Source organism: Microtus pennsylvanicus, chromosome 7 (assembly GCF_037038515.1).
Source record: "Microtus pennsylvanicus isolate mMicPen1 chromosome 7, mMicPen1.hap1, whole genome shotgun sequence".
NCBI lineage: Eukaryota > Metazoa > Chordata > Mammalia > Rodentia > Cricetidae > Microtus > Microtus pennsylvanicus.
In genome coordinates, this window is record NC_134585.1 from 43,073,104 (window position 1) to 43,096,118 (window position 23,015).

Here is a 23,015-nt window from a genome sequence, read left to right on the forward strand (position 1 = left end):
GAGGTAGATTGATAAGGACAGAGTCTAAATTACTTTCACCCACTTGTACTTTCAACTGACACTGTATGTTAAGTTTAAGAGGAGAAAAAATAACATTCAAATAAAGACAACAACAGCAAGAAATTCAAAAACCCCACCCCACACATATTGCCAGCATCTGCAAAACAGTGTGACCCATGTGTTCAGGTTTTGAACACTATCAATGTATTTTTCTAATATTTAATCACTCGTGCAAGGAGAGATGAGGGTGGCCTGAGAGAGGCCTACAGAATTAGATTGGTGATAAGAGTCAAAGAAGAAAACCGCAGGCGACTCACGCATCCCCGTTGAGCTGGCACAGAAGCATCTAGTCAAAGCCAACAGGGAGACTGCACTTCTGTCTTGTCACTAGGGATATGGAATCTGTGTTGCCTGCACATCCTTTCCTGTCATCCATGTGGCCCCTTGGCCTCAAAGTGACGTCTGGAGAGAGTGCCACAAAGTAGCACATTTGGGAGGCACGTCTTTGTAATTTGCCCACCTTGTAGAAAGTGAGTTCTCAAGTATGCCTGAGCGACTGCCCGCCCCTTCTTCCTGGGAGACAGGACCCAAGTCGCAGACATCTTGGAGCATTTCCCTGTAGCACCCCTGGGTAAAACACTGATGGTCAATTTTTCCTAAATAAGTCATCTCCACAGGACTAGTTTCTGAAGGCAGCATTTAAATACCCAAAGGCAATGCAGTCAGTCAAGAACTGTGTGAGGCAAAGCTTTGTTTCCTAACGGCGTGACCTGCAGTTTTGTCTCGGGGTTAGCTACAGCATCCACTTCATTTGTCAGAAGTGTGTTAATAACTGAAATCTGTTCCCGCGGATGTATTCGGTGCTGGCCAATTTGGTCTTTAAGAATGAGCATGTGGTTCTAAAATTCCAGCTTTTGACTTTCGCCCTCGTTTTTAGTTTGTCGTGTGTATGTGTGTGTGCACACTGCAGTCGGAGGACAACTGGCTGCAGTCTGTTCTCTCCTACTCTGTGTGTCCCCGGGATTAAGCTCGGGTCATCGGGCTTGGTGCCAGGCACCCTTAAGCTCTAAGCCACTTAACTGACCCTAAAATCCCAACTCTTAAGGATATATTGTCTAAACTATAACTCAAAAACTCTGAAAGCGTATCTTGTATGTACTCTGATGGAAATCACAGTGTTAAGTGTTATTGACTGTTTCTTGTTGCTGATGCTGTCCAGGAACTCAGGGTTTGCTTTTGTTCCTCTGACTTAGACTGTGAGCTATCTGGCATTTTTGTGGGTATATTTGCCCATAGGTTTGTGGGTAAATGTCACTGCGTTGTTTTCACGTTAGCACTTCCTGTAAGCAAGACAATAACGTTTACCTGTGTCATGTGTCCCTCTACATGCAGATTGTTCCTGCTCTAACTCTGAAACTATATATCTACCCTGTTAAACATGAAAGACAAAAACCCCACATTCATGAGGCATGATGAAGGTTTGGGGTATGAGGAAACCTGGTGGTCCCATTCTCAGTCCCTGAGATGGAGTGTAGAGCTGAACCCCACTTCCTCAGTCTGGGAAAATGTGAAGCAGGAAGGCAGATCTTGCATTCACTTGCAGCTTCCACCTTCCCCGTGTGTCACAAGGGTATTGATACACATCACAACATGCTCAAGATAGCATCCAGCCACACTCTACAACTACCACGTGCAAAAAAAAACAAAACAAAACAAGTCATAGTAATAAAGGGAGAATAACAGACGCAGAAAATGCTTGAATTGTAAGTGATAAGACTCTCCACACTGAGGGGACATTATAATCCTGTTCTTGTGAAGTATTAGTATTTATTCAGATCATCATTTACTCAGTATAGCCCAGGGGGGTTAGACAATAAATGTCAGGACAGCTTGCAGTTTGTTTTGAAACCCATCATTAGTAGTGAAGTCTAGTTAAAGAAAAGAAAGGGGAGCCAGCAAGATGACTCAGCAGATAAAGCCATTTTCTGCCAAGCCCAAGAATCCAAGATCAGTGCCTGGAATCTAGGTGGTGGAAGGTGAGAACGGGCTCATCTGGAAGTTGCCCTCTGATTTCCTTACATATACCATGGTTTGGATGAGCACACACACACGCACACACACACACACACACACACACACACGTGTGTGCATGCACACACGCGCACACACACTGGAGGATATTTTAAAAAGAGAGAGAAAAGGAAAGGAGGAGCAAATACACACGCACACTCACGCTCACACACACACGCTCACACACATGCATGCACACACACACTCTGGAGGAGTGATGAAAAAAAGAGAAAGAAAGAAGCGAGGGAGGCAAGTTGAGAACTTGTGGAATGATTTGAAGATTTTAAGATCCCGTTGCAAGTGGAGGAGGCAGCAGTATGGATTCATCTTTCCACAGTTCTAAACTTATTCCAAATCTCTTGTTCGTACTGAATTACATCCTCTCTCCAGCCCTTACAAGAGCCTCTTGTCTGATCCCTGAAGTAACAAGACCTTTATGACTAGTGCCGTTGCCGTCGCAGATGTATTTTTAAACGGCTGCGAAGAGGGAAAGTGCACTTGGGATGTTCCACATTCCTCACGTGAGAATGTGCTTCTCGTTTTTGCCCCTAGCCTTGATTTTTGGAACATGGTAATGCTTTACGACATCAGTCATGAATCTTCTTTCCGTTCACAATGTAAAAAAAGAAATTCAAACTTCCCAGATAGACACTAATGTTTTCCTGTGTAATTAACACCTCATTCACAGTTGTGAGTGCCAGTCAAAGCGCTGTCTGCTCTTCCTTGACATCTCCCTGATACCTGCTCGGACTGAGCCAGTACCTCAGCGTATGAGACAAACAGGCAGGAGAACAGAGAAATATTTGAAAGGAGCCACCTGCATTTGCAACCAGCAATTCTGGGGAGACACAGTTGGACACAGCTTTCACTTTGGGGGTTTGGGGGTCTCTATATTAACCCTTGATTTGAGTCTAATTCCTGCTGTAACTCCTTCTACATCCTCACAACCCTTACCAACAACAAAAAGCACCTGTTATATAAGAACCAATCATCCGCTATGTGTTCTCTTCTCTTCGTAATGCTGGTGGAGGGAGAAGTGTTTCTAAGTATCAAATTTAAGATGCACGTGTGTTCTTACTGCAAGTCATCCTGAAAGGATCGGGTGATGCTTCACTGTTGCCCGCTTGCCGATGTCGTTCATTTTAATAGCCCGGCCTGCTTGATGGCTTGCTGACAACAGTCACCCTCTGTCACTAGGTTTTTTGTTTGTTTGTTTTGCCTTGAACACAGCAAATACAGATAGATTGTTATTTAGATTCAATGAATAAGTTTATTCCATTGTGGGAATATCTTGGTTTCATTTTGAAAGTTTACTTAAATGTGCATTAAAAAGATAGGTCTTACTATGGTGTGGCTTGGTAATTTTTAACCAAATGAACACACACAGTGTAACCAGCACCGAGTTGAAGAAGCGGAAATGCCCCTTGTGGTTGCTCCCATAAGTCACTGTCATCCACATGGGTCACTCATTGTCATTCCTAATTGCATAGTCTAGTTCTCCCTGCGTGGTCCTCTGTATAAACTGATCAACATCAAGCTTGTAAATTTTTAGATTTATTTTACTTGTTTAGTGGGGTAGGGTGGGGGGTTGCCTGTAGGTATGTACACACGAGTCCAGGTGCCCAAGGAGGGAAGAAAGGGTCATTGGACTCCTAGGGTTACAGATGTTGTGAGCCTCCTGACATGGGCACTAGGAACCAAACTGAGATCCTCTGAAGATCAGTACACATCCCTAACCAGTAAGCCATTTCTCCAGCCCCAACATAACACTTCTAAGAATGTATATGGCTCTATATAGTTCGATTTCACTCATTTTTAAATGTTATATACTATTCCATAACATTTACTTTATTTGGACTTTTTATGGGCATTTGACTGTTGTGTTAGTTCTTATACATCCATATATATAACTCAGGGTTGATTGCACATTTTTAAAATACATTATTTATTGTTGTATATATGTATAATGCAGGCATGAGACTGGCATGTACATGCTACAGCACACATGAAGATAAGAGGACAGCTGTGTGAAGTCAGTTCTTTCATTCCACCTTTATGTGGATTGCTATCATCAAACTCGGCTCATCGAGCTGGTGTCCGAATGCTTTACCCACTGGGTCATCTTGCCAGCTCATGGTCACTCTCTTGTAAAGGATTTCTCTTTATTGTTTAGTAACTTTCCTTTTTTAAGATTTACTTATTATGTATACAACATTCCTTCCATGTATGTTTGTATGTCAGAAGAGGGCACCAGATCTCATTACAGATGGCTGTGAACTGCCATGTGATTGCTGGGAATTGAACTCAGGACCTCTGGAAGAGCAGTCAGTGCTCTCAACCTCTGAGCCATCTCTCCAGCCCCCAAGTAACTTCCCTTTTGACATTACAAACAGTTTCACATGATGAACTAGAAGACTGGATCAAGTAGTAAAAGGATAGGGAAGGGAAGGAACTGGCAGTTCTTGCCCTACCAGGTTCCAGAGATGATAGCCTGTAACAGAAAATCTATCATTCTTCCATTTTTAAATACATGCTATATTCACGTTGTTGCAAAACAGACCTATGGAACTTTTTCACCTCCTAAAGCTGAAATTCCCCATTCAGCAACTCCTCTCCTCTTGCCCTCTATGCTCCTGAAAACAACCATTCTACTTTCTGTCTCTATGAATTTGAATATTCAACTGCCAATACGAAAAGTGCCATGAAGTATTTGTGAGGATGTGAACAGTTTACTTCAGTGAGTCACATGATGAAGCCCCCTCTATGCTGTGCCATATTATAAAATGTTCTTCCTGATAGACTAAGTACCAACCCACTGTATGTGTGTACCGCATTTGGCTTAGCCATCTCTCCATGGAGGGAAATGATTGATTCCATCTCATAGCTGTTGAGAATATTACTGCAATGAACTTTGTGTTACCTGAGTTTTAGGACAAAAACCTGACCCCGGGGGGACCCAGGAGACTAAGGTCAATTACTCAGAACCCTGAAGTTCTAACCAAAGAGATAAGTGATAGCAGAAATGGGAAAATACTTTTTCAGTGTGGTCACACTGGAAAGAGAGCAAATCTGGTGCCTTCCTCACTCTGTCTTCACGGTGCTGACAATAGAAGAAAAAAATGTGGGACCGAAAGGCATGCACAATCAAGCAGCCTTGTACAAACTGTGGTTTGACTGATTGTCGTCTCAGCTCTGGCTGTGCTGGGTTTCCTGGCACCCGGGGAGATGATGGCCTGCCGACAAGGCTCATTGTTCCTGGAACTTTCAGTAAGCTGGAAAGGAGCAATCGCTGAAAAAGAGTAAGTTAGAGAATGAAATACCATTGCCTGCAGCCATGACTACAGGGTCTTCCTTCAGGTTTAGGACCATGGCTGGAGACTCTTGGTGCCACCTTTGTGGTCTACAGCGGGTACTGTAACATCAGATGGTCAATGTCAATCAGACATGATGATTCTCAAAGTCAGGAAAATATCGTGCTCTTACCTTACTCTCTTTAGCCTCTGAGTGAGAGAAAAGTAATTGGGTTAATTTGGGATGCTTGCATTAGGAATTTTAGACACTCCTAAAATGATGAACTTGTCTGAGTGACAGGAAGACAAATAAGAGTTAGCAAAGGCCGAGGTCAAGTATAGAGGCAGAGATACCATGTTTCATCCTGCTTTGAATTACCCATGGGACATCTGTGGGCTCCAGAGAAGAGTCAATGCTTCCATCAAAAGCAGCCTGTGAGTCCCTGGGACGCTTTCAGCCCCAAGAAGTATGTACTGGGGTGTGTTCCCAGAAGACCATACGCAGTCCTGTTTTCAACTTTCTGGGCGCCGTAACATTTTATCCAGCGATGGCACCACTGGGCAGTCCTGCCAGCAGTCCATAGGTATTCATTTCCCACATCCTTGTCAACACTTGTCATTTCCTGGGTATTTTTTAATTGTTTTTTGTTTTTTCTTTTTACAAGTAATCTCTTTTGAAATCTTCAACAAACCTGTGGCTGCTTTTAAACACTGTTGTATAGCAATGGAACTTTCACACGTACACATAATGTTTATATGTGCAAAAAAGACAGTTAACCCAGCCTAGCTGCATCTTAATTTGACAAAGATCGTTTTCAGTTTCACATAATCAGTGAACCGATAGAATTACTTTTTATGAGACTTGTGGGTCTGTGCTCTACAGGAATTAGTGGAGATGCTAATTCCCAGATCTGAGACCTTCCACACTGGAAACGCCAGCCTAGGGCGGAGACCATCCATATTAACTGGTGTTTCGGGTTTGAGCAAACACTGGGCAGAAATCTAAATCGTAGCTCAAAATCTTTCTACGGTTGCCAAACAGAAAAACTCTCTGAGGTTTCCAGGGTAACAAGCTGGAGTAAATCTATGATTTTATGCTTTCTACCTTGGTTGTCGGGAATGTATTAGATTAGCTTGATCATCATAAGGCAGGATGGCAGATCTCTCTGCATTGGAAGGTTTGTGGGGTGAGGTTTATCAAAGCTGTTTCTGAAGAAATAACCTCCTGAGAGCAGCTGCCCTAAGGAGGGCAGCCTCCCCTAGATCTGCAGTTGGATGAGGTATCTACAGGATTTCCCTTCTTGTGAATATCCGAGCTCCCACGTTTTGTCTTCCTTTACAGTGGACCTATAATAAGACTTGAGATGAAAGGAGAGAAACAAGAAGAGACAGGCATGGAGGCAGACATGTAATAAACATTCCCCCATCAGCATGGCAGACTCTTCGCTAACACTCCCATCTACACCCTCCCGCTCCAAGGCCCACGTGCTCCCAGCCAGTGCTGCAGAGCCTTGGGAAGAAAATCTTGACACCTTGCTGTAATGAAGAAACCCAATTTTAGTCTTAATGTGAATTGAGGTTTGTGCCTGTTGTGTTGGCTAAAGTATCAGCAATAAAGTACTCTTTCTATTGTTCCCCCAAACAATACACTTTACAGTACGAGAGAGAGAGAGAGAGAGAGAGAGAGAGAGAGAGAGAGAGAGAGAGAGAGAGAGAGAAGAGAGAAATTTCTTAGCTCTGAGGGAGACTCAAGAGACTTTGCAGAAGGAGATGGCGCAGCTCCTGTGAGTGCTGCTGTGACCTTCCAGAGGGGAGTAAGAGAGAGACTCTTGGAGCTTCCTGGAGGGAAGAGAGACAATGTCTGACAATGAACGGGAACTCTAATATCTCTCATACTCTGAAGTTCCCCTCATGGTTCTGTCCGCCTTGTGCCAGAGTGCCCTCTGCAGGACACTGAGACTGGGACCTGAAATCCCAGTCCTGCCTCGCCTATTCCCTATGCTATGCTTAATAAAGCTAGAATGAGGGAGGGAGAGGGGCTGTGAAGCAGACACTTCAAATTGTTCAAATATGCTTCTGGCACTTCCAAGACTCTCAGGCCTTAAGCTGAAAATATGTGTTGGCCAAAGTTACCCTCACAAATATGTTCCTTTATGTTTACAACCCTCGCAAATATCTTACTTGCTTGTCCACTCTTTGGAAGGATGTACTAGCGAGCCAGCCCTCCCTGCACTCAGTAAGCCCAATAGGGCTCCGGCAGGGCTATGTAACACGTCACGTAAATCAGTGGAGAAATGAAGGCGTCTGGATGCTTGCCCTCGCCATCCAGAACCGTGGACGCTTTTTGGTCCTCATAGTAGCACATCAATGCTGTGTTATGGAATCTGACACTTGGTTTGTCTTGGCGTAAACTCTGTGATAAAAATTGATCAATAGCCTCATTTTCCCTGCTCCCAGTTCAAACAGATACCCATTTCTCTTTTGAAGAAAGGGGACTATAAACAAACCCGACACTCCGGTTTTTAACTTAAACTCAACCTAATGCATGCTTACAGAAGAAATGGATCACCTGCTTAGAGGTCTTTGATTTCATTTCTAGTACTCTTGCAAATGAGTAAATTACAATGCTTCTACTTCTGAGTAAACTCCTTATCCTCCCTTAGTTCTCAAAGGCAATTGCCTCGCATTTAGTAAAAATCAAATATATCGATTTCCAGAATATATATACTGCAAGACTAGCTTCTTGCATGTATGTATAATCTGCACTAAATACACAGAATATAAAATTACCTATTCTTTCCAATCTTACGGTCCTTCCAAAGAAAGCCAAAATTTCTAGTGTTTAAACAGAAAGCATATGGAAACACCACTAACTGTATGACTGTGGTGATTTGAGTGCGTTTTCTGTTCTGTACTGTGAATCTTAGAAGTATTTAAAGAAAGGGTGGGTTCTGTTTATTCTTTGACAATTTTGTACGCGTATATTATGTATTTTGATCATATTTTCATCATTATGTTTACTCCTCACCTCCCTCTGAACTCGTTTTCCCAACCAATCCCCCTCCTGCTTTTATCTCTTAAAAAAGAAAAAAAAAGAAGAAAAAGAAAAATTGACTTACTGGGTTAAATCAAGGTTGTTTACATAAACGGGACAAGCAAGGGTGTGGAAGCAAGGACACACTCACCTTTGGTGGCACCTCTGAAGAACTCCATCCCCACCCCCAGCGGCCATTTAGTTCCCTCTAGGACTGGGACCTCCTGAGATCCTTCCCTACTCCTAACAGAATGTTGACAGTTCAATCTCATGCAGGCCTCGCGCAGGTAACCACAGCCAGTCAGAGTCCCTGAGTGGAGCGGCCATTACATGAAGTCCCTAACAGTTTGCCCTTGACTTCTCTCCCATAGCAATGGGAACATTTCTCGCCCCAGTCACAACATAATGTTTGCTTACTTCTCAAAGCTGAACCTACAGACCCAGCTGCTGTTTAGACGCCCTACCCAACATCAAGCCTGAATAAAATTCATCAATGCAATGGGCCTTTCTGTACTTATAGTTCTTAAACATATCAAAAACATTGAAAAGGTTGACCTAATAGTGTCTTTACATTTAAAAGTACTGTTGCCATGGAGCCATAATTGTGTAAGTACCTCTCAGTATGGCAACATCATTCTTACTAGAGTCGTGTCATTGGGGTAGAATTGCAGTGTTTAGGAAACATAAGCTCAGAAATGTTCCTCATTCAGAACATATTGCTTCAAACAAAGGTATTTTCCTTGTCTTAGGGGAAAAAAAGATTAAGTGATTTTTTTAACTAATAGCTAGGGCCAGAGAGAGTGGACTCAGTGGATACCCTGGAAGCCATATGTAAAAGTGCACCACCACACATATACAATAATAATAATGGCACCTAAATTCTTTTATTTAATTTTAGACATGCAGTTTATTAACCATATCACCACAAGTCTATGTCTCTGGCCCCTGCGGTTGGAATTCAGCCCGTCATGAATCTGGAAGTGTGAACATGGAGCTATAATAATGAGTGATCTGCAAGAATTATGCAGTTAGTTCACTTATCCAGCTGGAAGGAACGAGCTAGCTTGTATACTGTAGGTAGGATATATGATTTGATCAATGCGACGCTTTTCAAATTTTAGTGAGTGTAAGGATTCCTGGAAGTCCTTCTGAAGTACAGATTCATGGCTCTTAGCCCCGAGGCTTTAAACCAGTTTCTTAATTAGTCACTGGGTGCCTTAATTAATCACACTAGAATTCAGACCCCCTTCGGAACCTTCTTTTTTTTGAGATTTTATTTATTTTTATTTTTATTTTTATTTATTGTATACGTCTTTCCTGCACCCTCTACCTGAGTGCCCATGGAGGCCAGCAGAGGGTGACAGATCCTCTGGTTGAAAGCTTTTGTGTGGGGGTGCTGGAAGCTGGACCTTGGTCATTTGGAAGAACAGGTGGGGCTTTTAACCACTAAACCATTTCTCCAACTGCTGAAAAAACATTTGTTATTTCATCTAAATTGCAATTTTTTATCTGAACTAGAACTGCAGAGTCATCAACCATTGAGTGGAGTGTCAAGATAATTTGCACGGGAAAGGTCAACAGCAATTAGAATCAGTACATTTCCGGCCGAATATTCCCCAACATGGTAGTGTACTGGCCCACAGTTTTCAGAATTCGTTGATGTGCAAGAGTTGTGTGGACTTGGAATTGTTTTTTAAACTTATTTTTAAAAATACTTTTACTGTCTTCCACATTGCTGCCTAATATTGTTATATTAAAATGAAATCAAACCACAACACTTAATTTATTTTCTTTTCATTTCAAGGGAAGACGAGGGAAGACAGGACCTCCAGGAAACCCAGGCCCTCCAGGACCACCAGTGAGTAACAAGGCTGTAGTCACGTGGCAAAATAAACACGCCCATTGCAGCCTCATTCATTTTATTGCCCTTTATCCATGCAAGTGATTAGGCTATCAGCAGTGCATTGCTGTTGATTAGTATTGATTATAAGGAAAAACAAGAGAGTGTGAGTTGAATTGGATAGGATGTTGACTTTTATTGTACTTTTTTTTGGCAAAACAAAGAACGCTTCCTACATTTTCAGTAATTGCTTTGTGCTTTAAAGAGGACAGTAAGAGTGTGCTGGCAGGCAAGGGGAAGCCTCCTTGCCATTCCTGAATACTTGACAGGGCCTCAAGACTTGTCTCGGAGAGGGAATCTAGATGATTAAGGCATGAGCACTAAGTGGGCCCAAGGCCTGGGGAGAAGGTGAATATGCTGGAATCTAGAGGGAGGTCTCAGCTACTGATAGATACATTTACTGAAGGGTCAGGAAGATGAAGAAATACGTGACCAAGAGAAAGGATTTGTAGTACTATGCTTCACGGGTTTCAGTTTATTGCTAGAGTCGTTAGGGGAGGTGTGTGCATATTTTAAGTATTAACATTTAAACTCAGCTATGGTTCTGATTCAGAGCTCTCGTTAAATCTCGTATTTGAAATAAAAATGGTTTATGAACTTTTTAATATAATAAAAGAGCCAATTTGTTAAGACTAAGAAAAAGAGAAAACAGTTATGTAGACTATAAACGGGTTTTATACATAGGTCAGCATTTACTGAAGAAGAAAACATTGGGCCAAGCCGTTGGTTCCTGTCTGCTTGGTAGGTGTGATTTAAGGAGGCTGGTTCCTCTAAATGACTAAAATCATTCCTTTCATTCAAGCATCATCAAAACTTCATCTTAGGGTCCCATTGGTTTTCATCAGTTGAGGCTGTTCCCATCACAGGATAAACTGATGCCCTGTGTCTACCACACTCACAGTGTAGCTGTGGACTGAACACGTAATTTTTCTAAACTCAAGGTCCTCCTGAAAGAGAGCTGCTGCTTCCCAGATGATTAGAAATGAAAAGCGTTCTTCATATTGAATCTTTTCAAGGTCATACTAACTAATGTTTTCACTAACTAACTCATCAAAAGAATCTAGTCGCACCGAATTCGCATTGTTCAAGCTTTTCACACATTTATGTAGGGTCCGACTAAGCGCGTAACTGGAGCTGGACTTGAAAAACTGAAGAAGACACTGTCCTTGCTTTTTATGAGGTTCAAGTTCAGGTGAGGGCAAAGTGGGGTGAGGAAGAGAAGGCAGTGAAGATAGCACAGATGGGTTCCTGGAGAAACTTCCAGCAAAGGATTAAGATTGAGGCTTGAAAAATAAAGCAAATAGATCTGGGGAGGGAGCCAGCTTGGTGCCTGAGGAGGAAGACAATGTGAACAAACACCCAGAATTGTCAAGCCTCCCGTGGGTAGAGGTGGGCTCCCTGCCATAGACAACTGAGGCACAGCCCCAGGCCAACAGGGATGAAGTCAAATCTTTGCAGGGTCCTGGCAAACCTCACGGAAAGCTATGAAAGTAAACAAAGGGCCTAAGCTGGAGAGGGACAAGGCCAGATTTCACCGATGGTCACTCTAGCAACACACTGAAAGCAGATTGCTGAGGGAAAGTGAGACTCACTAGAGCTATTAGATTTACTGACCCCGAAATCTCCGCAGGATGCTTGCTATCTCAGTGTGGCTGGCCCACGGAGCTGCTTGTATTTTATTTCCATATAGAGTGAGAGGTGACTAAGAGCAGTCTAGTCTATTTTAAAATATTTTTTGTCTTTTCCAGAACTGTATTCTGCGTTACACAAGCCCTATTTTATGACAGGAGATAAGACAGCTAAGAGAGGGTGGGTAGGAGGCTAAAATTCTTCTAGTTGAGAATTGAGACGTTGCGTGACTCATCCCAGTGGTCCAGACTTAGAATTTCCTAAAGCGAGTGTAAGAATGGCTTGTGACAAGTAAAAATATAGAAACAAAATGAAGGAAAATTTAACCTTACCTCTAATCAAATAAATAAAGCAGTATGCCCGAAATGAATAAATAACTGAAGTATTTATAACACTATGTTTGAGCAGGGTTTTTTTTTTTTAATATTAATCAATCTGAGTTGGAAAGGAGCTGAGGAATGTGAGTCTTCAGCCCTTTGAAGATAGAGTGTTTGACTCAATGTCCTCAAGAGAACACTCTTTCCTTTGGGGAATTTCGGGGTATTTGCTGAATCAAAGCAGTGTTGTTATTTAGGGGAGTGCCAGTGAAGATGAAAGGAGCTGGGACTCACAGGGAAGGTCTCTGATGGCCTGCAGCAACTCGAAATAATTAAAGTGCGGGAGCCCATCCTTTACCTGTGCTTCTTCTTCTGGGGTCACATTTGTATTTTCTCACCTCCCTAAGAAATGATTCAACCAAAAGACACATCATTTACAAGGAATAGCTTTCTATAACTTTAGAGTTAGCTAAAGAGCTGTGTGCTGTGTGTGCGTTAGGTGGGTGTGTGCATGCCACACGCAGGAAGATGTGCATAGAAAGGGCTGTATCCACAGAGCCGTGTGACTAACATTTGAAGAAAATTAAATCTAGTAGGGAAAAAACAAAATTCTAGAAGGAGGTATTGACTATCCTTGTTTGCTTTTCTTTTATTCTGATACATCACTCTGACTAAAAGGCAACTTGGGGAGGAAAGGGTTTACCTGACTTACACATCCAGGCCACCATCAGGGGAAATCAGGTCAGCAACTCAAGCAGAAACAACAGAGGCATGGTACTGGCTGACTCATTCCCTGGCTTGTTCAGATAGCTTTCTTATATAGCCCAGACCCACCTGCCTAAGGATGGTGCCACCCACAGTGGGCGTGGATGCTCTCCCCAAAAAAATCATCAGTCAAGACAATCTCTCCTAGACATGATCAAGGCCAATCTAAGTAAAGCAATTCTTCAGCTGAAGTTCTCCATTCCCAGGTGACTCCAGGCTGTGTCTAGGTGACACTAATAACTAACCAGGACATCTACTATGTCTACTGAGGAGTGCTCCTAAGTTATGAGTCACTGCCTCAATGTCACATACGTTACTGCAGATTAGCTCACGCCATTTCAGTTTTATCATCAGGGGAAATTTATCTTTTCGGGGAAGACTTATTTGTGGCTCATATATGCAATCTGCAGTTGGTTGCCAGGGCTAGTTCTGCTCACTTATGTGGGACATATTTCTTAAAGTCACTTTTCATGGTTTTCTGTAAAGCGGCAGACATGTCTATACTAAGGCAAATGCTTCCAAATTTCCTAAATGACTTTTGCCAACGTGTCGTTTTATTTTGAGATTATAATACATCATTTCCCCCCTTCCCTTTCCTTCCTCCAAGCCCTCGCCGACCCCTCCCTGCTCTCCTTCAAATTCCTGGCCTTTTCATTTATTGTTGTTATATACACATGGATATGTACATGCATGTATATATGTATACATATAGATTCCTAAATATAGCCTATTCAGTCTATGGCTGTTACTTTTACGTGTATTCTCAGAACTAATCATTTGGAATTGGATAGCCAAGTTTGTGTGCTCTTCCCTGGAGAAGGCTGTTTTTCTTTTCATCATTCCTTAGCAGCCTGTAGTTCTTTGTATCAAGTTGAGGTCCTGTGCTCTTTTCCCGTCCGATATGACATGTTTATTGTTGTTGTCCTTGCTCCGCTCATTTTTCAGCTGTCGTATTAGTGAGAATTTATGGGTGTAGCTTCGGACATTCCTCAGAGAAACAGTCTCACGGCAAACTCCCTGTTCCTCTGGCCCATACGGTCTTTCCAACCCCACTTCAGCGGTGATCCCTGAGCCTTCGTTATGGGAGTCGTGTGCTGTCAACTGGGACAGGACTCCACTACTCTGCATTCTGATTGACTGTGGTTTTCTGTAATGGCCTCCATCTGTTGCAAAGAGAAGATTCCTTGAATACACTGATCAGATGATACTGGAAAAGAATGTGTGGTATCTGGCCAGGTGGAGAGGTTGGATCTAATTTAGTGTTTGCTTTTTACCATGCCCATACATGCAGAGCCTGCAAAATCCAAGAACATGGTACACCACCATCTGGTAAGGGCGTTCTTGAACAATAGCGTGGAGGGGGTGTCAGGATCCCAGTCTGCCACTAATTGTATCATGAGGACCTCACACTCATGGCCCCATCTGATACTAATTACATCCTCAAAAATCCCACCCACCTCCAAATACTGTTAAATATGAATTTAATGGTTGAGTTTCCAATACATAAAATTTGGAGAACTCAGTAAACAAGAGCAGAAGGAAACCATTAAGTAGAGATACCTTAAATGAATAATATCTTCGGATGTGCTAAGATTATAATTGAGAACAATTTTCCAGAGAGGCAAAATATAAGAACACTCAAGTCCCTCACGAAAGAAGAGTCTAACAGAGAAACAAAGAGGTGCGGGAAACCCAGGAAACTTGATTACAGTACTAATGTTTATGTTAGACCTCGAAACGGCCTTGGGAAGTCAGAATTATCTTCATTTTGAAACAGGATAAGCAGTGCTTACAAACACCAAACCAAGAGTGCACGAGAGCGAAGCAGAATTCAGACTCGAGATTTGAGCCCCAAACCCACCTTTATTGTACTTGAGCTCTTCCCGGTTACGGTTCGATATGGACCAGCCTTCCACACCCAAGCATTGTTTGACTTTTCTTGGCACCCACCTCACAGGAATGTAAGGTAGCCTGGGGTGTGGGGGTGCCATCTCCCTCCCCTTGTGCAACCCTTTCCAGACCGTGCACCCGACACTGGTTTCAGCCCCACCTACTTCCTACGGTGGCTAGGGGGACCAGCTGCCATGTATGCGTAGAAATTTTCGGCTGTATGCAAGTAAAAATATTAGGATTGCTCTGAGCATCATTTATTTGCATTCTGGGTAGAAGAGCTTGTCCAAAACTACAGTGGAACCAATGTCGTTTTTCTCCTTTCTAGTTTCCCATGATACAGCTACCGAAAATGTAATCTATCTTTGAATTGCTTAAACGAGCACACTACATGTCGAATACTTACTCCCCATACGTAAACCCACTCTTGAAGAGACAGAGAAATTATTTCCAAGTCACTACTGCAGCTGAGACAAGGAATACAATGGTGTTTTTTTTTTCTCCCGCAGCTTCACGCTGTCTTTCCAGCTTACGGAGCTGGTTTACTGGTTTATCTGAGACGCTGTATTTTATTACTGGGGATCTTCTCTGAGTCTTCACCACATGCTCCTCACACTGTAATAAAAACATCGCTCTGAAACAGCTTTCTGGTGACCTGAGGAGGGTATGCCATGGGAAATAGTGACCCCCTGTTACTATAGCGAAACTGAAAAGCCTGGAAACTCAGGACGCCTTAGGGTATCCGTAAGCATCTTAGTTTTTAGTTTCCTTTGAAAAGGTTGGAGAGCCGTGGAAATGAGTTGGAGTAGGAGGGAAAGACAGAGAAGTTAATGAGCCATTAAGTGTAGCGGGTGACAGCCCACCCCCCTGACGCTGACTTTCTTTTGCGTCTCGGTAAGGCACATTGATTAAAAGCCACGTTAGCTCTGAAATGTGTTATTATTCTTTCTATCACAGGCATGGCTTTAAACCATCTTTATTTTCTTTCCGGCATTGTTTCTGTGGATTGTTTCATTATTGCGGTATGAGAATCCAGCAGTGGGCTCAAATATGTCACATTTGAGTGCAGAGCGATTTAGGCTGAAAAACAAAATTCAAGAAATATGTAACATGGGCCAGCAGCGCCCTCTACTGTTACCACTGGAAACTTTCTAGGCAAAGACACTTCTCAGAAAACAGGCAGATCCGGACATTTCTTTTTAACGTGTTTTGGGGTTTAGCTGTAAGTGTAATTTTAGAACCTTATTTTAATGATTTGTGGCACTTTCTATTTCTCTTGTATTTTAAATATATTTATCATTCCGGTGACAGTAGCTTTTAACATCAGCTTGACGCTTCATTAAGTTGCCAATTCAGTCCCAGCCCTTGCTTCTCTAGAATGCCCATGTATGGTAAAATGCTGATATAGACGTGAGCTTTGTGGCGCCCACTCCAGAGAAATGCCTGTTTTCTAGGGCAACAGTCTGGTCTTAAATATTTATGGCCACCTTATTTATACTTTGATTTTAACGTCACTGTAAAATACTTTCTTTTCCCTTTAAAACAAGAGTCATCACACGGCCCCAAAGGGTGTGACCGATTGAACACCCTTTATTAAAGGAATAAATTTGGGATGCAAAATTTAATTCATTTTCAACAGTATTCCCTTATCTGCGGTTTCATTTTCTGTGGTTTTAGTTAACTATATTCAACCATGGTCCAACAATGTTAAGGAAGTTTTAGAATTAAATAATTCATAACTTTTCCTTTATACCCTATACTGAGTGAAGTCTCATTTTGTTTCCTTCTTCCTTCCTTGCCCACTGTATCCGGTTTCTATATAGCGCCTGCCTGGTAGCCACTGTCATCAGATTGACCACCATAGTATGACAAATGGTATTAACATAGCGCTTACTCTAATTAACTCAAATCTCAACAGTAGTGAAACCACAGTTGAAATGCCAAAGCGAAAATGCGCTTACTTTAAGTGAGAAGGCAGAAGTTGTCAATTTAAAGGGAAATTATTTGCTAAGGTTTCTAGGATCTATGGTTAAAAAAAATTAAGTCTTCTATTTGTGAAATCATGAAAAGGAAAAGGTACAAAACTTGTACTGTTTGTACCGCCAACTTCAAAAGCATGTATACATCGTGAACATGTAGTTCACACGTGACAAATGTGAGGTTATATCTCCACTGTTTATTAGTGGTTGCCTGGTATCGACTGAGGTTTTTATGTTTACTCTATGCAGATAAGGGCGGACCAATGCAGTCATCTTTTAATCACTACTATAAACAGTGTACATACAGTGTTTTCAAAAGCAGAAGAACAAACCACAGAGGTCTCTGCTTAATAATTGAACACTATTGTCGGGGGAGCATATAACAGTGGTTAATAAGCAAATAAGAGATAAAACCTTTTCAGAATTATACATTACTTGAGGATTTCTGTGGGGATAAAGTGATGAAAGTGGTAAGATGTTAAAAGAGGTGTTTTTCTGGTCAGGCTGACCCAAGGAAGTATCTCTCTGGTCAATAACATGATTCAAGAAGGGACTGGCCACACGAGGAAAATGGGCAAGAGCTTTCCAACCAGAAAGATGGATGTGTTCAAAAAATAGACAGAACTGAAAACTTAGTTTGAGAAAAGGATGAGGGATGGGAACCTTTATCATATGAAAGCCTGATTATAAGACTGGGAGTCAGAGTGGTACAAGCAGAAATTAAAACAGCTGGGTGCTTACTGTTCCTTTCTGTTAAATCTCATGTGTGTTTTAATTGGTTGTCTTTTGGTGTTTTTTTGTTTGTTTGTTTGTTTGTTTGATTTTGCTTTCATTTTAATGTGATGAAATAATCACTTTTCTGATTCAAATAATTATTATGAAGATGATTTAAATTTTAGCCTGTCATTTTTAGTCTTTGAGTAGACAGTGTTGAAAGAGGAGCTGCTTGTTCATCCCAGCCACCAGAACCGAAATAATCACACAGAAACAGTATTAATTAAAACACTGCTTGGCCCATTAGTTAAAGCTTCTTATTGGCTAACTCTTACATCTTAATTTAACTCATTTCTTTTAATCTGTATATCACCATGAGGTTGTGACCTACCAGGAAAGTTTCAGCACGTTCACCTCCCACAGTGGCAGCTCCATGGCATCTCTCTCTGACTCCGCCTTCTTCCTTCCAGCATTCTGTTTAGTTTTTCCCACCTACCTAAGTTCTACCCTATCAACAGGCCAAGGAAGTTCCTTTATTCATTAATGGTAATCACAGCACACAGAGGAGACTCCCACATCAAGATAGTAGACTTGTTTGCCAAAAGAAAAAAAAGCAAAGGTTTGATTGTAGCCCATTTAATTTCAACCTTGGTGTGAACACTGGATTCAATTTTTTTTTTATCAAACATAGGAATTCTAACACAAATATATCAGTCTTTTCTCTCTACTGCTAACCCTGACGCTCTCTAATGGGCTACAAGTTGGGTCAGATGAAGTCCTAGCACGGTGCTGCCCACCCTCCAAACATCCCAGAGCCACAGAACTACTGCATGTGTTCCCTTGTCCACCACTGTCCTCCACTCTGTGCCCTCCTTCTCCGACTGTTGCAGTGCACTGAGGGGCAAATGTAAAACGCCATTGTATCCGATAGAATGACCGCCTCCCAAAACAAGTTAGTGCCCTAAACCACACTCAGACTACTAAATAAGGCAGATGACAAAATATCAGACTGCAGAGTTATTTCTTATTAAAATATCCTGTGCACGGCTGTGTGCATTTTGAGGCACATGATGTTACAGTGGGAATCCAGTTCATCAAAGCTTTTCTAAATGCTCATTTCAGCAGTGATCCTGGCCTCTTCTGTCTATCAACTGACTAAAGGCCAAGCACTTTAATGGCAATATCTTCAGAGAAAATAAACCTAACCACTTATTTGAGTCAATGGGATAATAATTTCATTACTTACTGAAAAATAAGATGATATCCGTAGATTTAAAAATACAGACACATAGTATCTAAAAATTGGAGACCTGACCCATTAATTATTTTTACTGCCACTTGTCCCTTATTGGGGTCATGGTTCCAGACAAAACAGCTGTTGTCAACATTACTAAAATTCCAGCGTCAATTTGTGACCACAGGATAAGTAGGCGTGCGCGTGAGGCAGCTGGGTGTCAGGTTGAGGTTTCAAACACCAACGCACAAATCTGCTTTCCCACTCCCCCTTTTCTCTCAATGAGCAGCAGTCATGGGACATTATTAGCCCCTTTCTCCCCTAAGTCTTTTGTGGTCATGGCTAAACAATGGTGGAAGAGGTATCATCTTCATCTTCTACGGACTGCATCTCCATCTTTCTCAGGTTGACTATTTAGACAAATCTATGTTCTTTCTATCAACAGTGAGGCCGATGTTTGAAATTCTATGGGGACTAAACTGCTAACTAGTTGGCCCAGTACATGAATTTTCATGATTCCTTTGTGTTGGGTAAAGATTGAGGTGTAAGGAAGCAAAGCGCAATCAGATTTATTAGAACCTTTTATGTTCAGAAAGGGGGACTTGTTTCTGAAATAATTTTATAGTTCACACTTATCTCAATAACCCCCAAAAGATGCTGATTGGGTATTTAGCTTTATAGCTATAGAACTTCATGGGGTCAGCAGAAAAAGACCATCTCTGTTTTAGCAAGACTCCAGGCCCAGCAAACCGAGACTCAGCTCCACCTATGACATTAGTTTTGTCTGCCCAACTACAGTTCAGTTTAGTGGAGGGAAAGACCAATCAATGGGCATTCTCTGAGTGGAGAGGCAACGAGGTTTCAGGGTTGTCTTGGGGAGTCCGCAACATGAAAGAAAATCTGAAGAAAATAAGATGGGAAGCAATTTCTGGCGTGCCTATTAACTTTGTTAAATGGGATGCAGAGCTGAGCAAATATGGCCTACAGTTAATATTTGATTATAATATTAGATCGTGGCTTCATGAGACATTTTAATATAATATTTATTAGTTCCTTGAGAATGTATGCATTTTGATCATATTCAACTCCCAATTTCTGCCCCTAACTCCTTCCTATCCCCAACCACCTCCTAAATAAGTGTGTCCTTCTTCTTTTAATAATCCAAGGACAATTTGTCCTATCCATATACTTCTGGGTGTTGGGCCATCCACATGAACCTACCAAAAGCTATGTGCTTAAAAGAAACTGACTCTCTCTCTCTCTCTCTCTCTCTCTCTCTCTCTCTCTCTCTTCCCCCCCCCCCAGCGCCCATCAACTGTCTACTGCTACTAAGTTAGTGGTGGGGGCCTGGGAGCCCCCCCACCTCCCAAATTCATGACTTTATTATATTATTTTCTGCACCATTTCATGTGTTTGCTGTATTTCAAATCCATCTTTAAACCAGGAAGCCCATCTTACAGAATTAGTAAAGGTCACTGTCACTAACCGTGTCTTTACCCCCAAGATCATCAGTGTTCTCTCTTCTAGAATCCTCTGTCCGATGGCACTAAATATTTTTAAAGTAAAACCATCACACACACCCCCGCAACAACCCTGAACCCTTTATGTAACAAAGGGGTTCAGTCGAGCCTCGATTGTCATGTGCAGATTTGTCATTAGTTCAGCATGGAAATGAGGGCAAAAGCAGTATCAAACATTTGAGCTGGAAGCAAGGAATTAATCTTCTTATAAAATAAAGCTTGCAATCTCTCCGTTGTCTACAGCAATCCACAGTGTGGCCAGCTATTTGAATTTCCCACCTGCTCCTAGCCGCTATGCTACTTGGCTGTGTACGAGCCACCAAGAGCAGTCTGGTTATCCTGAGTCTCAGCAGTGTACCTGAAAATTTTCATTTTCTCTGCACAGGAAGCCTTGCCATTCTCTCGGTGCTTTTAAAGGAAGCGAATGTTATCACTTAATTACAGTAAATGGTGGTGCGGAGAGCTGATAGACGGAGGCTGCCTGTGTGGCCTCCGGGAGCCGACTTTCTTCCTGACTTGGGTGGTATATGGAGAGGTTTCCAGAGGCCAGACAAGGAGGTCAGAGGCACAGCTGTCCCCATGGTGTAGCTTTGGCTGGTGGTGATCTTTTGGGGATACCGCTGGATACAAACAATTATTTTCACACATGCCCATGCTTGCTGGCTTTCATGTCCCCTGGTTTTATCACCTTGCACTGGATCATTGATGCTGCTTCTGTGGTGGCAAGGACTTGAAAGATTCCTGCTGCTCCTCAGATTGCAGGGAGCTGACAAATACTGTTTTTCTTTCGGGGGGACATAGCGCAGAGAGATGAGTATGGAACGTTTAGTGGGTGAGTAAGGAAGTGGCAGGACTGGGGAGGAATCATTTATATTATCTAGCTTCCATGCCATGGGGATCAGTCAAAAAGCACTGTCTGTCAATAATGCAATGAGGTTTAGAAGAATTAGCTTGATCTCTAAGGAAACATGCACCTTACAAAAATGATGCTTCCATGACTTGGAGTGTAAAGGGTTAAACATGTTTGCAATTCCTAGCCTAATTTCGAAAATCTGTTTTCCCGAAATGGATTAATTATGCCCATTGAAAAGCAGTCACTGTCTCAGCCTCACCTCCCACTCCTGCTCCAGACTGACAAGTGAAACCAGGGCCTGTGCAATTTTGGAAAACAATCAGGTCACATATTGAGCAGTTTGCTTATTCATACAGCCATGAACTGTCCATGCTTGAGTTCCCTCAATTACACAGCTCAGTATGCAGGCCAGAAACAGACAAGCCCAGCGCGAGTGAGTGCTTTCCTAGAATACACAGAGGGACAAGTTTGAAAAATGCCCAAAGTGGCAGACAGGAAAAATTCTCCTTCAAGATCAAGAGGCTGCCTCTTCTGCAATCCCTCACCTGTTAACCACACAGCTTCTGAATCTCAGAACCGGGGCACTGGTAATATCTCAGGCCGAGACCCTTAAGAGTTACAGATCTTTACAGGAATGGTGTGAGTATATGCCGCCATAGGGCAGAGCAGCCAAAATGGGAGAATAAGAGGGGCCACAGGACTGAACGCCACAGTGCAGAGACTGTAGGTCACAGTACTGAAGACAGTGGATCACAGTACTGAAGACAGTGGATCACAGTAAGGAGCATCATGGGTCACATGGAGAAGGCTGTAGGTCACAGTACTGAATGTCATGGGTCACAGTACTACCCAGAAGTTCCAGAAATTCACCTAGAAGGAGCATGTGACTGCGGCAAACTTTTTTATATAGGGAAAATCTCCCCAAAATATTGAAACCAAAGTGCCCTGTCACGTCACTCAACGCCTTCCCTGTCCCTCAGTGCTGATGTATCAGTGCCTCCTCTAGGATCGACAACAGAGGCTCTGCTGTGTTCTTATTAGAAGGATATTTCTTTGTCTCTGCGTGACAAGTTCACAACTAATGTTCTCTGTGGTTTCATGCCCATGGGACTTTGCTATCATCAACAATCTCCCCAGGCGATTGTGCTCATTTGGTTACGGAGTTTCTTCCGCCGCCTTTGCAAACTGTTATTTCTCCTTTTCTCTTCCCGTGGTGTAAATGCAGAGACTTCCGACCCTCGCTGGTGTTACTTAGCCTCAGATGCTCTGATTGCTGTGACCGAGGTCACAGTCTTACTACCTTTTCCTTCGCAGCTGCCCTGTCTTCCTCCCTTATCTTGTCGTGATATTCTAAGTCCTCAGGGATTTCATTGTCTCCGTGTTGTTTTCTTTCTCCTCACTCTCTGGGCCTATTCTGGCACTTTTCCCTTGATCTCTTCTTCTCACTGAGGTCTTTGAAATGCTATGGCAGATTCCAAAGCTGTCCCTGTGTGGCCTTCATTGATCCTATATCATATTGAGGGGTTCTGTCATCTTTCACAACAGAATGGCCCCATCTGGAGATTTTTAACTGGTTTTAAAAGATGGCTGAGATTTTGATTCCCCTGTCAGTTTCAGAGAAAGAGTTAAAAGATTACAGCTGTGGCCTCAGACAGGGCCTGGGTTAAAACCAGATTCTTCTCCACTGGCTGAACCTGAGTAAATTATTTAGTCCTAGGTATAAAAGAAGGAGAGTACCCTTCTTGGATTGTTGAAATAGTTAATGTGATAATAAATACACCTATGCTGCGGTTTTAATGTGTTCTTTCCACAACCCCCAT

The 23,015-nt window shown here is 42.4% G+C and overlaps 1 protein-coding gene across 2 annotated transcripts in view; it reads left to right on the forward strand.

Annotated features, from left to right (window-relative positions):
• The window catches only part of Col19a1 (collagen type XIX alpha 1 chain), a 310,539-nt gene that overhangs the window by 197,702 nt on the left and 89,822 nt on the right, over nt 1–23,015 (forward strand). For both annotated transcript variants that reach the window (XM_075980561.1, XM_075980562.1), the window contains one exon: nt 10,199–10,252. In XM_075980561.1, the coding sequence (XP_075836676.1) occupies nt 10,199–10,252 (54 nt within the window). The remainder of the gene's footprint in view (nt 1–10,198; nt 10,253–23,015) is intronic.